At 36.1% G+C, this 14,139-nt stretch overlaps 1 protein-coding gene across 1 annotated transcript in view; it reads right to left on the bottom strand.

The window, feature by feature from the left end:
* Positions 1–14,139, bottom strand: part of TOP6BL (TOP6B like initiator of meiotic double strand breaks) — a 91,415-nt gene that overhangs the window by 71,812 nt on the left and 5,464 nt on the right. The window contains exon 3 of the mRNA XM_068554421.1: positions 11,505–11,558. Within this exon, the coding sequence (XP_068410522.1) occupies positions 11,505–11,558 (54 nt within the window). The remainder of the gene's footprint in view (positions 1–11,504; positions 11,559–14,139) is intronic.

The raw sequence follows: 14,139 nt of genomic DNA, 5'->3' as shown, positions 1-14,139 counted from the left end.
TTCTGGGATCTCTATTCTGTTCCATCGATCTATTTGTCTATTTTTTCACCAACACCACACTGTCCTGATTACTGTAGCTTTATAAGTCTTGAAGTCACGTAGTATCAGTCCTCTGACTTTGTTCTCCTTTAATGTTGAATTGGCTACTCTGAGTCTTTTGTCTCTCCATGTAAACTTCAGAATCATTTTGTTGATATTCACAAAATAACTTGCTGGAATTTTTATTTGGATTGCACTGGATCTGTAGATCAAGTTGGGAAGAACTGACACCTTGACAATATTTAATCTTCCTATCCATGACATGGAACATCTCTCCATTTATTTAGTTCTTCTCTGATATATTTCATCAGAGCTTTATAGTTTTCCTCATATAGCTCTTATACATAGGTTTTGGGTTTTTGCGGTTTTTTTTTTTTTTGCTTTATATCTAAGTATTTTGTTTTTTATGGTGCTAATGTAAATGGTAATATGTTTTTAATTTAAAATTCCACTTGTTCATTGCTTGCATATAGGAAACCAATTGACTTTTGTATATTATCCTTGTATCCTGCAAGCTTGTTATTGTTATAACTGCTTATCAGGTCATGTAAAATTTTTAACCAGTTTGTGAATTTCTACAGAAAGTCTGCTGATATTATGATTGTGTTGACTCCATAGATCAATTTGGGGAGAATGGACATCTTAGTAATATTGAACTTTCCAATCTATAAACATGATATATCTCTCCATTTATTGTTTAATTTCTCTTGGCAATGTTTTATAGTTTTCAGCAAAGATCTTTTACTTTTTACATTAAGTCTATCTCTATGTGTTTCATATTTTTTGATGCTATTATAAATGTAACTATTTTTAAATTTTATTTTCCAATTGTTAGCTGCTAGTATAAAAAAAAATCTTTTGGGGGAATTCCCTGGTGGTCCAGTGGTTAGGACTTGGCATTTTCACTGCCAGGGCCTGGGTTCAATCCCTAGTCAAGGAACTAAGATGCTACAAGCCACATGGCGCAGCCAAAAACAAAAATCTTTTTGTATATTTACCATGTATCCTGTGACCTTGCTAAATTCACATATTTCTTCTAATACTTATTTTGTAGATTCTCTAGGATTTTGTACATTAAAAAAATTATATCATTTAAAAATAAAGACTGTTTTACTTCCGCCTTTCCAACTTCTATGCCTTGTACTTATTTTTCTTGCCTTGTTACATCGGCTAGAACCTCTACTATGATTTTTAAATGATATTCTTAAAGACCCTGTGAGATAAGAAAATTCTTACTCAAAGTGAAAAATAAAAAAATATACCACACTGGGGACTTCCCTGGTGGCACAATGGTTAAGAATCCACCTGCCAATGCAGGGGACATGGGTTCGAGCCTGGTCCAGGAAGATCCCACATGCTGTGGAGCAACTAAGCCTGTGTGCCACAACTACTGAGCCTGTGCTCTAGAGCCCTTGAGCCACAACTACTGAGCCCACGTGCCTAGAGCCCGTGCTCCGCAACGAGAGAAGCCACCGCAATGAGAAGCCCGTGCATCGCAACGAAGAGTAGCCCCTGCTCGCCGCAACTACAGAAAGCCCGTGCACAGCTATGAAGACCCAACGCAGCCAAAACTAAATAAATAAATTTATTAAAAAAAAAAAAAGAACATCCATAGTGATATTCTTGTATCAGTAGAGTACTAGAAGAAAATGAGATTTAGGAAATCATTACATTAGACCTATCATTCCATAGCCAACTGTGCATCTTGAAACAAAATGGCATTATAACAGAGAAACTGAATCTCAATGATTTGTACATCATAGTGTCAAGCCTAAAAATACAATTTACACAGTATCTTAGTCCCTTTGGGCTGCTATAACAAAATAAGACAGATTGAATTGCTTATAAAGAACAGAAATTTATTTCTCACAGTTCTGGAGTCTGGAAGTCCAAGATCATACTACCAGCATGGTCAGGTTCTGGGCTCTTTTTTGGATTACAAATTTCTCATTGTATTTTCAAATGGCAGAAGAACCTGGAGAACTCTGTCAGTTCTTTTTTTATAAGGGCATTAATCCCATTTGTGAGGGCTCCACCCTCATGACTTAAGCACCTCCCAAAGGTCCCATCTCCTAATACCATCACATTGGCCATTAGGATTTCAACATATGAATTTTGGGGGAACACAAACATTCAGACCATAGCACAGAGCTAATGGCTGAATTTATTTTAAACTTCATCTTAGAAGTTTTTCCCTAAAAACATGGAAAAAGTTCAGAAAAAAGAAAGTACAGATAGTAAACATTTATAAAAAGTTTCAAAAATATATGAATTAAAATTATATACCTGTTAATTAACTAGTAAATTGGCTAAAACAGTTTAAGTAATTGAAATTCCTAATGCTAGCAAAGTACAGGAAGTTAATATCCTCATATACAAATGCTACAATTACATGATACAACTTTCTAAAAAGCAATTTCAAGAGCCATAAAAATATAGACTTTAATCAACTTAAATCTACTTCAGGAAATTAGTCCTAAATTTTTCAATTAAGTAAAAAGCTATATGCATTAAGATACTCATCCCAGAGACATTAAGATTAATTAGCACTTATTGAGAACTATGCACTCAGAATAACCACTATGCCACATGCATTATGTGTATTACCTGGTTTAAGCCTCAAAACAGCTTTATGAGGTAGGTATTTTTCAAAAGATCAAATAACTTGCTCAAGGATACACAGTATGAGTTCTTAACCTCTACAATATATTGCCATTCATAGTAATGGGAAAAAAGAAAGAACAAGCCTAAAAGCCTAAAAATATAAAATGGTTACTTAATTTATGATACATCTTCTTATGGACAACTTATCCATTAAAAATAATGACTAGAAGATTGTCATAACATGAAAAATGCTGACACGTTAAGTGAAAAAAAAGTAGTAGGACAAAATTGTGTATGTATTGTGATTACAACTATATTAAAAATACATGGGGGAAAAGTTTGTGAGAAGTTTTTTCCTTTTCCCTATTTTCCCCTAATTTTCTAAAATGGGCTATATTGCTTCTATAACAAAAAGTACCATTTAAAAATAATTTCTCTGATGATGGCAAAAGTTGAGATCCGGCTGTCTGTTGTTGTTTCCCAACAGACTCAGCAAACCAGTAATTATTTGGTTTTCTTGCCTTTAACCAGTGAATAAAGTAACAATAGTAATACCAAACATTTTAAAGAATGAGGCTAATTAAGCCAAAAGATGAAAAGTTCTTTGGCTGGCTCTGTGGCTTGCTGTCATTAGTTAAATTGGCTAATTATTTCCACACTATAAAACAACCCCAGACATGCTTTAGAGAAGGAAATAGAAAGCAGGTCATTATAATGGAGAATCAGCAACCTTTCAGAAACACTGTCAAATCTTCATTCACTCCCTCAAAAAGCAGAGAAACTAGTGGCCATTGCTGCATATCCAGTTGGCTCGCCCAGCCAAGCAAGCCAGCCAACAAAGGTGTGGTCACTCAGGTACCTAACAAAGGAACATGCACCTGAGCCTCATACTACCCCAAACAAAAAGATGTAGATTGAAAATGGAGGAAGAAAAACACGATCATTCTTCCAAGCCTACACTTACCTCTTCACACAACCTCAACAACTCAACCGCCAAAAATGATACAGGCTACAGATTTCTTCAACTTGTGGTATGAGAGTGAAGTGAGAAGTTGTCAAAGAAAGAGAGAAATTAATATCTATCCATTCATTGAGCATAAATAAAGAGCTGATTATCTGAAAAGTTAATACATAGTCAAACCTCTAGCAAAACAGAATACTGTATAGTAGACCAAATTACTATGGAATAGTGGTTAAGACACAGCCTCTGGAGCCAGTCTGTCTGGGTTCATATAACCCACTCAATCACTTAATAGATTTGTGACTTTGAACAAGTTACTTAACCTTTTTGTGTTTAAAATGAAATGTTTGCTATTAGTGTTATCATTACCACCATCAAGAAAAAGAGAAGGCACAAAAATAACATAAGAAACCCCAAAGAGATAAGAGTACAAATATTTTTAAATCATAAAGGAATACTATAGGACTTTCCTGGTGGTGCAGTGGTTAAGAATCTGCCTGCCAATGCAAGGGACACGGGTTCGATCCCTGGTCCAGGAAGATCTCACATGCCGCAGAGCAACTAAGCCCATGTGCCACAACTACTGAGCCTGCACTCTAGAGCCTGCAAGCCACGACAACTGAGCCCACGTGCTGCTACTACTGAAGCCCACACGCTCTAGGGCCCGCGTGCCACAACTACTGAGCCGGCATGCTGCAACTACTGAAGCTTGCGCACCTAGAGCCCGTGCTCTGCAACGAGAAGCCACCATAATGAGAAGTCCCCACGCCACATCAAAGAGTAGCCCCCGCTCGCCACAACTAGAGAAAGCCCACGTGCAGCAACAAAGACCCAACCAGCAGCCAAAAAAGAATAATAAAAAAAATTTTTTTAAAGAATACTATAAATAACTTAACATCAATTAATCTGAAAACTAAGATGAAATGCCGAACACATAGCAGGTGCTCAATAAATATGTACTGGATGAATGAATTAAAAGGAATAAGGGATAATGTATGTGTGTGTGTGTGCGCACATGCATTTTTTTTTAATATATATATACAGTTGACCCTTGAACAACACGCATTTGAACTGCGTGGGTCCACTTATATGCTGATTTTTTTTTCAATAACTATAGTACCTGCATTTTCATTTTACAGATCTTTAATTAAGTGTGGGGCAAAGTTTGTGTCTGATTAGAGATCACAATATGTGAAATCAAAAGAACTAGGGTTTGAGTCCTGATTCTATCCAAACTGTTTCAACTTCCTGCCTTTGGGTGAGTCATTTATCAATTCATTTGTTTTTGAGGCAGAGATAACAGTAGCAGATTTTCGACTGTGTGAGGGGTCGGCGGCCCAACCCCCCATGTTGTTCAAGGATCAACCGTATTTCCAAAATTGGCTCTAGGGGAAACAGAAAACGTAACAAACCAAACATTATTAAAGAAAGCAAGTTGGTTATCAAAAATAATTCCTTCTTCACCTCCCACACCCCCAAAATACCAGGTTCAAATGATTTTTTTACAGGGTAATTTTACCAAATTTTCAGAGGACAGATACAAAAAGTTCGAGAACAGAAATGGATAAACCTACTCAACTCATTTTACAAAGCTAGTATAATCTTGATACCAAAATAAGACAAGGACAATATAAACCAACCTCACTAGGAATACAGATGCAAAAGTTAAATCCAGGATATGTAACAATTATATAATGAAATTGTGATACAACCAGCAAGGGTGTTTTTTATCAGAAAGTCTATCACCATAACTCATCACATTAATAGATTAAAGACTTAAAAAACCATATCATAATCCCAAAAGATGTAGAAAAAGCACTTTTGAAGTACAATACTCATTTATAACAAACACTACTGGCAAATTAAGAAGAGAAGAGAAATTCCTTAACCTGACAAGGAGCAAATATCAGAAAACTATAGTAAAATCATACTTTATGGTAGAATTTTAAGTAATATCATTGAAGGAAGGCAAGACACAGATGCCTAATATCACCTGTGCTCTTCTACCCAATACTAATATTGTTCTATCTAATGCAATATGACAAGGAAAAGAAATAAGCCATAAAAGAAGTGAAAATGAAAAGAAAAAAACAGTAAGAATTTAGAAATGCTTTGATTGTCCTTATAGAAGATCCAACAGAACCTACAGATAAATTATCAAAATTTATAACAGTTCGAGTCAGTAATATTGAAAAAATGAATACCACCCACAATAGCAATAAAAACTATAAGACATTAGGAATAAATACAACAAAAGATGCCTAGGACTTACAAAAAGAATTACGAAGTGTTAACATAAAAGAAGATTTAAATAGGAATGACGTCAGCAAGATGGCAGAAGAGCAAGTATCAGGCCCTCACTCTCCCTTGGAGATACCAAACTTAACAACAATATCAAATTGCCTTTTTGAGAACTCTAGAAACCAATTAAGAGGTTGCAGCATGCCAGGCAAGCACAAAAAGGAGTCACTCCAAAGCAGGATCCAGGCTAAAGGAGCACCTTCCATCATAGGCATCCTAGCCTCATAGCAGAAGAAAAGGAGCTATGACTGAAAAACACACTGGCTCTTAAAGCTTCTCCTGGAAGGTGGTGCACATTACTTCCATTCACATTTCACTGGCCCAAGCAAGTTACATGGCCCAGCCCATAGGGAGAGAAGAAAATATTTCAAACAAATAATAAAATCTAGCAAAATGGCCTCTGGAGTCAGGCAGGCTTCGGCTTTACTAGCCAGGTGCTCTTGGGAAAGTCCCTTATTCTCTAGAATCTATATACTGGAGATTATAGGGCCTACCTCCCAGTTGTGACAATTAAAATTAAATAACATTTTTTTTAAGAAAAAGAAGATCTAAATAAATGATAAAGTATATCAACTCACAGAAACAATACTATAAAAATGCTAATTGCTACCAAATTAACATACAAATTCAGAATAAAACAATCAAGATCACAATAAGATTTTTCATGGAACTTAACTAACTATAAAATTCATAGGCGGGACTTCCTTGGTGGCGCAGTGGTTGGGAATCCGCCTGCCAATGCAGGGGACACAGGCTCAAGCCCTGGTCCGGGAAGATCCCACATGCCGCGGAGCAACTAAGCCCGTGCGCCACAACTACCGAGCCTGCGCTCTAGAGCCCGGGAGCCACAACTACTGAGCCCACGTGCCACAAATACTGAAGCCCACGCGCCTAGAGCCCGTGCTCTGCAACAAGAGAAGCCACCGCAATAAGAAGCCCGAGCACCACAAAGAGTAGCCCCCGCCCGCCTCAACTAGAGAAAGCCTGCGTGCAGCAACGAAGACCCAAAGCAGCCAAAAATAAATAAATTTTTAAAAAAATTCATAAGCAAGATAATGGTTTTAAAAACCAAAGGCAGGGCTTCCCTGGTGGCGCAGTGGTTGAGAATCTGCCTGCCAATGCAGGGGACACGGGTTCGAGCCCTGGTCTGGGAAGATCCCACATGCCGCGAAGCGACCGGGCCCGTGAGCCACAACTACTGAGCCTGCGCGTCTGGAGCCTGTGCTCCGCAGCAAGAGAGGCCGCGATAGTGAGAGGCCCGCGCACCGCAATGAAGAGTGGCCCACGCTCGCCACAACTAGAGAAAGCCCTCGCACAGAAACGAAGACCCAACACAGACAAAAATAAATTAATTAATTAATTTTTTAAAAAACCAAAGGCAATTCTGTAAAAAAATAAGGAGGGGGGATTTGCCCTATCATACAACAAGATTAATTCTAAAGCTTTAGGAAATAAGACTCTATGATACCGGCCTAGGGACAGACATAAAGACTAGAGCACCCAGAAACAGATCCAAGCATATATAGAGCCCTAGTTTATGAAAGAATAATAACACAAATTATTGGGGAAAGGAAAAGATTTAAATTAGATTCCTAACTTGTATCATAAATAAACATAAACTCTAGATTAATTATAATTATATAATAATTAAATATCATTTAAAAACTTTAGAACTACTAAAAGAACTATTTAAAAGAATATCATGACTTCAGTGTAAAAAAGAATGGTCTCAAATCAATGATTACAGCTTCCACTTTAAGAAACTAGAAACAGAAAAGCAAAAGAGATCCAAAACAAGCAGAAGAAAGGAAAGAATAAAAATCAGAGTGAAAATCAATGAAATCGAATACAACAGAAAGAATATGGTTCTAGCGAGACTGATTAAAGAAAGAGAAAGTGAGAAAGTAAGAGAGAACGAATATAAATCACCAACATCAGGAGTGAGAGAGGTGATATTGCTAGAGATTCTACAAGTGTTGGAAGGATAATAAGGGTATATTATGAACAATTTTATGCCAATAAATTTAACAACTTAGATGAAATGGACAAATTCCTTGAAAGGTACAAACTACCCACACTTACTCGAAAAAACAAAATAATCTGAATAGCCCTATAATTATCAAAGAAATTGAATTTGTGTTAAAATACTTCCCACAAAGGAAAAATCAGGCCCGGATGGCTTCCTTTGATGAACTGTACCAAATATTTAAGGAAGAAATAATACCTTCCACAGAAATTCTTCTAGACAATTGAAGAACAGAGAATACATCCTAACTCATTTTATAAAGTCAGCATTACTCTGATACCAAAATAAGACAAAGTCATTACAAGAAAAGAAAACTACAAATACTTCCTATGAACACAGATGGAAAAATTATTTTTTAAATGTCAGCAAATCGGGCTTCCCTGGTGGCGCAGTGGTTAAGAATCTGCCTGCCAATGCAAGGGACACGGGTTCGAGCCCTGGTCCGGGAAGTTTCCACATGCTGTGGAGCAACTAAGCCCGTGTGCCACAACTACTGAACCTGCGCTCTAGAGCCCGTGAGCCACAACTACTGAGCTTGCGAGCCACAACTGCTGAAGCCCACGCGCCTAGAGCCCGTGCTCCACAACAAGAGAAGCCACCACAATGAGAAGCCCACGCACCGCAATGAAGAGTTGCCCCCACTCGCTGCAACTAGAGAAAGCCTGTGCGCAGCAACAAAGACCCAACACAGCCAAAAATAAAAATAAACAAAATAAATAAATTTATTTTTAAAAGTTTTTTCAATAAATAAATAAAATGTCAGCAAATCAAATCCAACAATACATAAAAAGGATACATAATGCATCATGGCCAACTGGGATTTATCCCAGAAATGCAAAGTTGGTTTAACATTTGAAAATCAATGTAATTCACCATATTAACAGCCTAAAAAAGAAAAATCATATGATCTTCTCAATAAATGCATAAAAACATTCGATAAAATCCAACATCCATTCCTAATAAAAACTCTCAGCAAGCCAGGACTAAAAGAGAACTTCCTCAAACCAATAAAGGGCATATTTAAATATTAAAGAAACAAAAAAAGACAAATTCATTTATTTTAACTTCTCTTGATCTTCAGTCAATCTTCTCTTGATAAAATCTTGCCATGTGTTATGCAAATTTAGCAGCAAGAGACTATTTAGAATGTATCAAAAGCGTGAGGGTTAAGTGTGGACTCACAGGATAACCAATGACCTAAGTCCCCAAACTCTTCCCTTACTTCTAAACTTAATATCGGAGACTGAGGTAAGTCTCAGTTTCCTCATCCCTGAAACAGAAATGGTGATAACTTATGTCTGACCTATCTCTCGAGAATGAGGTCATGTCTACAAAACAAGCTCCCAGGAGAAAAAGCGTTAGATAAGTAGTGAGATTTGGAGTTGTTGATCTTGTAAGATATAAAAGAATAGAGTTTAAATTTTTGATTATGAGAATCTCAGACTTTAAAAATATATATTAAGTCAGACATCCAAGAGTTCACCATTGTGAGTTTTTCACTCAATGCTGAGCAAGCCTGGACACATCAATCTCTCCAATGTATGAAAAGCACAACTACTGACTTCCATTCCCAACAAATTAACAAAAGGGACAAAACTAAATATTTTCCTTTTTAAATCTCCCTGATGCCATTTTGGAGGCAAAAGCTGAACTATCATAACTATGTAACCATACATCAACAGCAAAACTGTCTTCCCCACTTTCAAGGGTTGGTATTCCTATCTAGTCTTTTGAAGAAAACAAAGGTTGTAAATTTTCTTACTTGGGAAAAATACATGAACGTTTTTTTAAATGATTGGCCAAACTGTATTTTAGTAAAGAGTTAAATTATGTCAATAAACATGGGAATGAGGAGATATTTAAAATAAGATTAAAAAACAAGTAAAAATAATATGACTAGGAGAGACAAAAAAAACAGTGAAATAAGGTATTAAGTATATACCTATATATATATATATATATATGGCTTTTTTCATATTCCTCCATCTCATCACTCTCTTCTACCCTTTCTTTTCCTTCTTTTCTTCACTAAAGTACAGACATGTTAGGAAGTAGCTTCTAGATCTGGGCAAGAAGGACAAGCTAAAACTATCCCGTTTCACCAAATAGATATTTATGATAGAATTAGTTCTACATAAATGGATAACAAATGAATATGTAAATGGATTTCTACATAAATGGATAACTATATGATGCAGAATAGTAGTACATATGTTAATATAAAGGAATGAGAATTTTTAAACACAGAAGAATTTATCTATCTTAATGAGCATCATCCTTCAAAGTGCAGAAGATTATTCTAATTGACAGAGGACCTCAAATCCTGTCTGAGGTGTTTTATTCTAATAAGCAATTGGGAGTCGTTATGGGAGGAACATAAAGCTGTGTTTAAATTAATATATAATTTAATAAATAATAATTCTACACTATAAAAGCAGAATTAACCAAAAATTCAATTACATTAGATAATGGAGAAAAGAAAAGGAGAAGCCTCCCCTTCCCCTCAAAGAAAGCCAAAAATTTTAAGCCTGGAGAATTATGAAAATGTTAGTATCACTGAAAGGAATGGAGATTACACAGCAAGTTAGTTTAAGAAAATGAACCCTATTTTAGACATGTTGCACATGATATTCCAGAGGAACCCTCAAATGGAATAGTCCAATTGACAATCAAAGCTGGAAACACATTAGAGATAGAGACAAAAAAATGTCTCATCAACATAGAAATGATAGTTAAAGCCTTAAAAGTAGAAGATATCTGAAGGAAACGTAGAATAATGATGCAGAATAATAAAGGGAAGAAAGGCAATATTATGACATAGTATGAGTGTGTTTCGTGTTTGGTAATTGCAATCATTGTTGCTTTTGTTGTGGTCAAAAAAAAAAAAAAATTGTTAATTAACCACTCATTAGGAAAAGACAGACCCATTAGATAATATTTACAAGCCACACAACCATAAAAGATAAAAATGAAAGCACAATGGTTCTCAAATCATTTTGGTCTCCTTAAAATAATGTACATATGTCCTTTGGTTTTAGATTATTCTCAAATCAAAGGAAAGAACTTCTAAAACTAAGGTCACTGAAAACTCCTAAACCATAAACCTTGGCATGTGGAAAACAGTATTAATACCAGCCAAAATCTTTTATAGTAAAAGCATTCTCCATATATTATTTCTTTGAGGTAGATGGGAACAAATACTTTACTAAAAATTGTATTTTACATCTGGGAAAATTCTGCCTGAGGTTGTATAGAGAGTATTCAGAGAAGCTACAGTGACCTAGGTATCTTGTCTTAGGTCTATACAATTTTCCTGTATCTGTACAATTTTATAGATCATCTTTCAGCAGGATTTTCAGATAAATTACAGGATAAACTGCTGCATGGAACATGAAAATATACTAAAAAAGTATTCATTGTTTACCTGAAATTCAAAGTTAAGTGAGTGTCCAGTATTTTTATTTGCTAAATCTGACAACTCTATCTTTCAGTATATGTTAAGTTTGTTTCAGAAAATACTAAATTTATTGACAGGAAGAGATTTAATCTTGTGGAAGATGGGTAATTCTTTACCTTTTAGGAACTTCTTGAGGACCAAACCGCCAAAAATGCTTCCTGCAGAAGCAACTGTAAGAAACAGAATACAAAGAAGTATCATAAATAAAGCAATTCAATGGATTTCATCTAAAGAATCATATGGGAGCCTGAAATCACTGTTTATAAATACAGAACATTAAAAGATGGTCACTACCAATGAATTCAGTAAAAATGGAGGCACCAAAGAATTATTATGAGGCTACAACTGTTCAGGGGCAGAATAACTTCTTAGAGATGAGAACCAAATAGCAACTCTTTTTACCTATATTAAACACCAGGGCTGCCTCTTTGGATATTACTATTCCCGATAGAAGAGGATCATAGGAAGACCACAGACTGTTGCTAGTAATCAGAGTATATTGTGCCAATAACTCATATTCCAGTATGAGATTCAATTAAAATTTTTGGCCTTTCTTTTAACCAATTTACTCTTTAGTAAATTTACTCTTTACTAGACTATCAGGTAAGAATTATCTGTACCTAGAGTTCTAAATCTGAACATTCGAGCACTTAGAGCAGTAATTCTTCAGGGAAAGAGGGTAAGGGAGGAAGCAGGCACCTAAGAGGGGGGAAAAGATCAGAATCACCTGGAGGCTTTTTTCCCAAATAGAACATGCCTTCCCCCAGAGTGATGCGACCCCGTAGTTAAGAATCTAAGAACCACTGCCACAAGAACCAATGGAAATGTGTCTATCCCTCAAGAAATATGTATTCTTCAGGCAGGAAAAAAAGGTTGAGAAACACTGATCTAGGGTGAGAGGCAATACCATTCTCTAAATGTGTGCTGTCCAATACAGTAGCTACTAGCTACATGAGGCTATTTAAATCTAACTAAATATATCAAATGAGAAACTCCGTTCCTCAGTCACACTAGCCACATTTCAAGTGTTCAATAGCCAAGTGTGGCTAATGGCTACGGTATTGAACAGCATAAAGAACATTTCCATCATCACAAAAAGTTCTATCAGATAGCATTGCTCTAGATCTCCAGATTTTGAATGATTCTGGATAAATGATACATATTTCAAAAGGCTTGAGCCCAGGTAGCATAGAATATTTAACAAAAACAATCTTTTTTTTTTTTTTTAAACTTAGTGTTCCTCACAGGTATACACTGATTCTGACCTAAAGGAGTGGGTGATTGTGATTGGGACAGGGATGGAAGGTGGTAGCAGGCCGACACCAGTGATTAGTGAGGAGCTAGAATATCAACAAGAAACAAACCACAAACTGTATGTCTCACAGTGTGTCCATGATGTTTCTCAACTGCGTATATCACACTGTTCCAACAACCTTTCTTAGTTTTAACAAGTATCATATCAACAATTGTTGAAAATGGGTCACTTTGGGTGAACATGTGCAGGGAGAGCAATCATTCTGCCTGCTCCACACCCAACCCAGCCCCAAATTTTCAGCTATGCTTCTAATCTTTCTGTATTAAATAAAGTGCTACCCTTCAAATGCAAAGATGACAGAACACATATTTTTAAAGCAACAGCATTCTCCCAAATTCTCTTTATAGAACAGAAGATGATTTTTAAAAAAGCTACGAGGTCAAATATGTTTGGGAAATGCTATATACTACAGCCCATTTTTAAAGATTCACAGTCCGTGCTTGCATATTAAAGGTTCTGAGAAGATCTAAAGTAACAAAACTCATTTGATTTTAACCAGCATTCCTCAAGTTTAGATGACTGCATAACTCCTTTCTCATAATTTATATAAACATCCTGTAGCACACATTTTGGGAAACACTGCAGTAAATAATATTTGTTAAAGCCTTCAACAATTACTGATAGGAAAAACTATTGGGTTGGCAAAAAATTTCCTTCAGCTTTTAAGTAAAAATAAAAGACACTTTTCATTTTACCAAGAACTTTATTGAACAACGTATTCACCGTTTTGTTCCACTACCTTCTGCCGCTTTTCAGGCAACTTCATAATTCCATCTTCCCAAAACTTTTTATCTTTTTGAGCAAAGAACTGGGCCAGGTGCCTTTCACAGTCTTCAAGGGAACTGAAATTCTTCCATTAAGAGAATTCTGTAAAGACCAAAATAAATGGAAATCCAAACGTGCAATGTCTGGTGAATACAACAGATGAATCAAAACTTCCCAGCCAAGCTGTACAGTTTTCACCTGGTCATCAAAGAAACATGTGGTCTTGCGTTATCCTGATGGAAGATTATGCATTTTCTGTTGACTAATTCCGGATGCTTTTCAGAGTGCTGCTTTCAGTTGGTCTAACTGGGAGCAGTACTTGTTGGAATTAATTGTTTGGTTTTCTGGAAGGAGCTCATAATAGAGGACTCCCTTCCAATCCCACCATATACACAACATCACCTTCTTTGTATGAAGACCAGCCTTTGGTGTGGTTGATGGTGGTTCATTTCGCTTGCCCCACGATCTCTTCCATTCCACATTATTGTACAGTACCCACTTTTCATCTCCTGTCACAATTTGTTTTAAAAATGGAACATAACATTCGTTACGTTTAAGTAGAGAATCACATGCGGAAATACAGTCAAGAAGGTTTTTTTCGCTTAACTTATGTGGAACCCAAACATCAATGCAATTAACATAACCAAGCTGGTGCAAATGATTTTTTTTTT

The sequence above is a fragment of the Eschrichtius robustus genome, chromosome 11 (assembly GCF_028021215.1).
Source record: "Eschrichtius robustus isolate mEscRob2 chromosome 11, mEscRob2.pri, whole genome shotgun sequence".
Lineage (NCBI taxonomy): Eukaryota > Metazoa > Chordata > Mammalia > Artiodactyla > Eschrichtiidae > Eschrichtius > Eschrichtius robustus.
The sequence above is the reverse complement of the archived record's forward strand: the minus strand, read 5'-3'. Positions and strand labels throughout refer to the sequence as shown.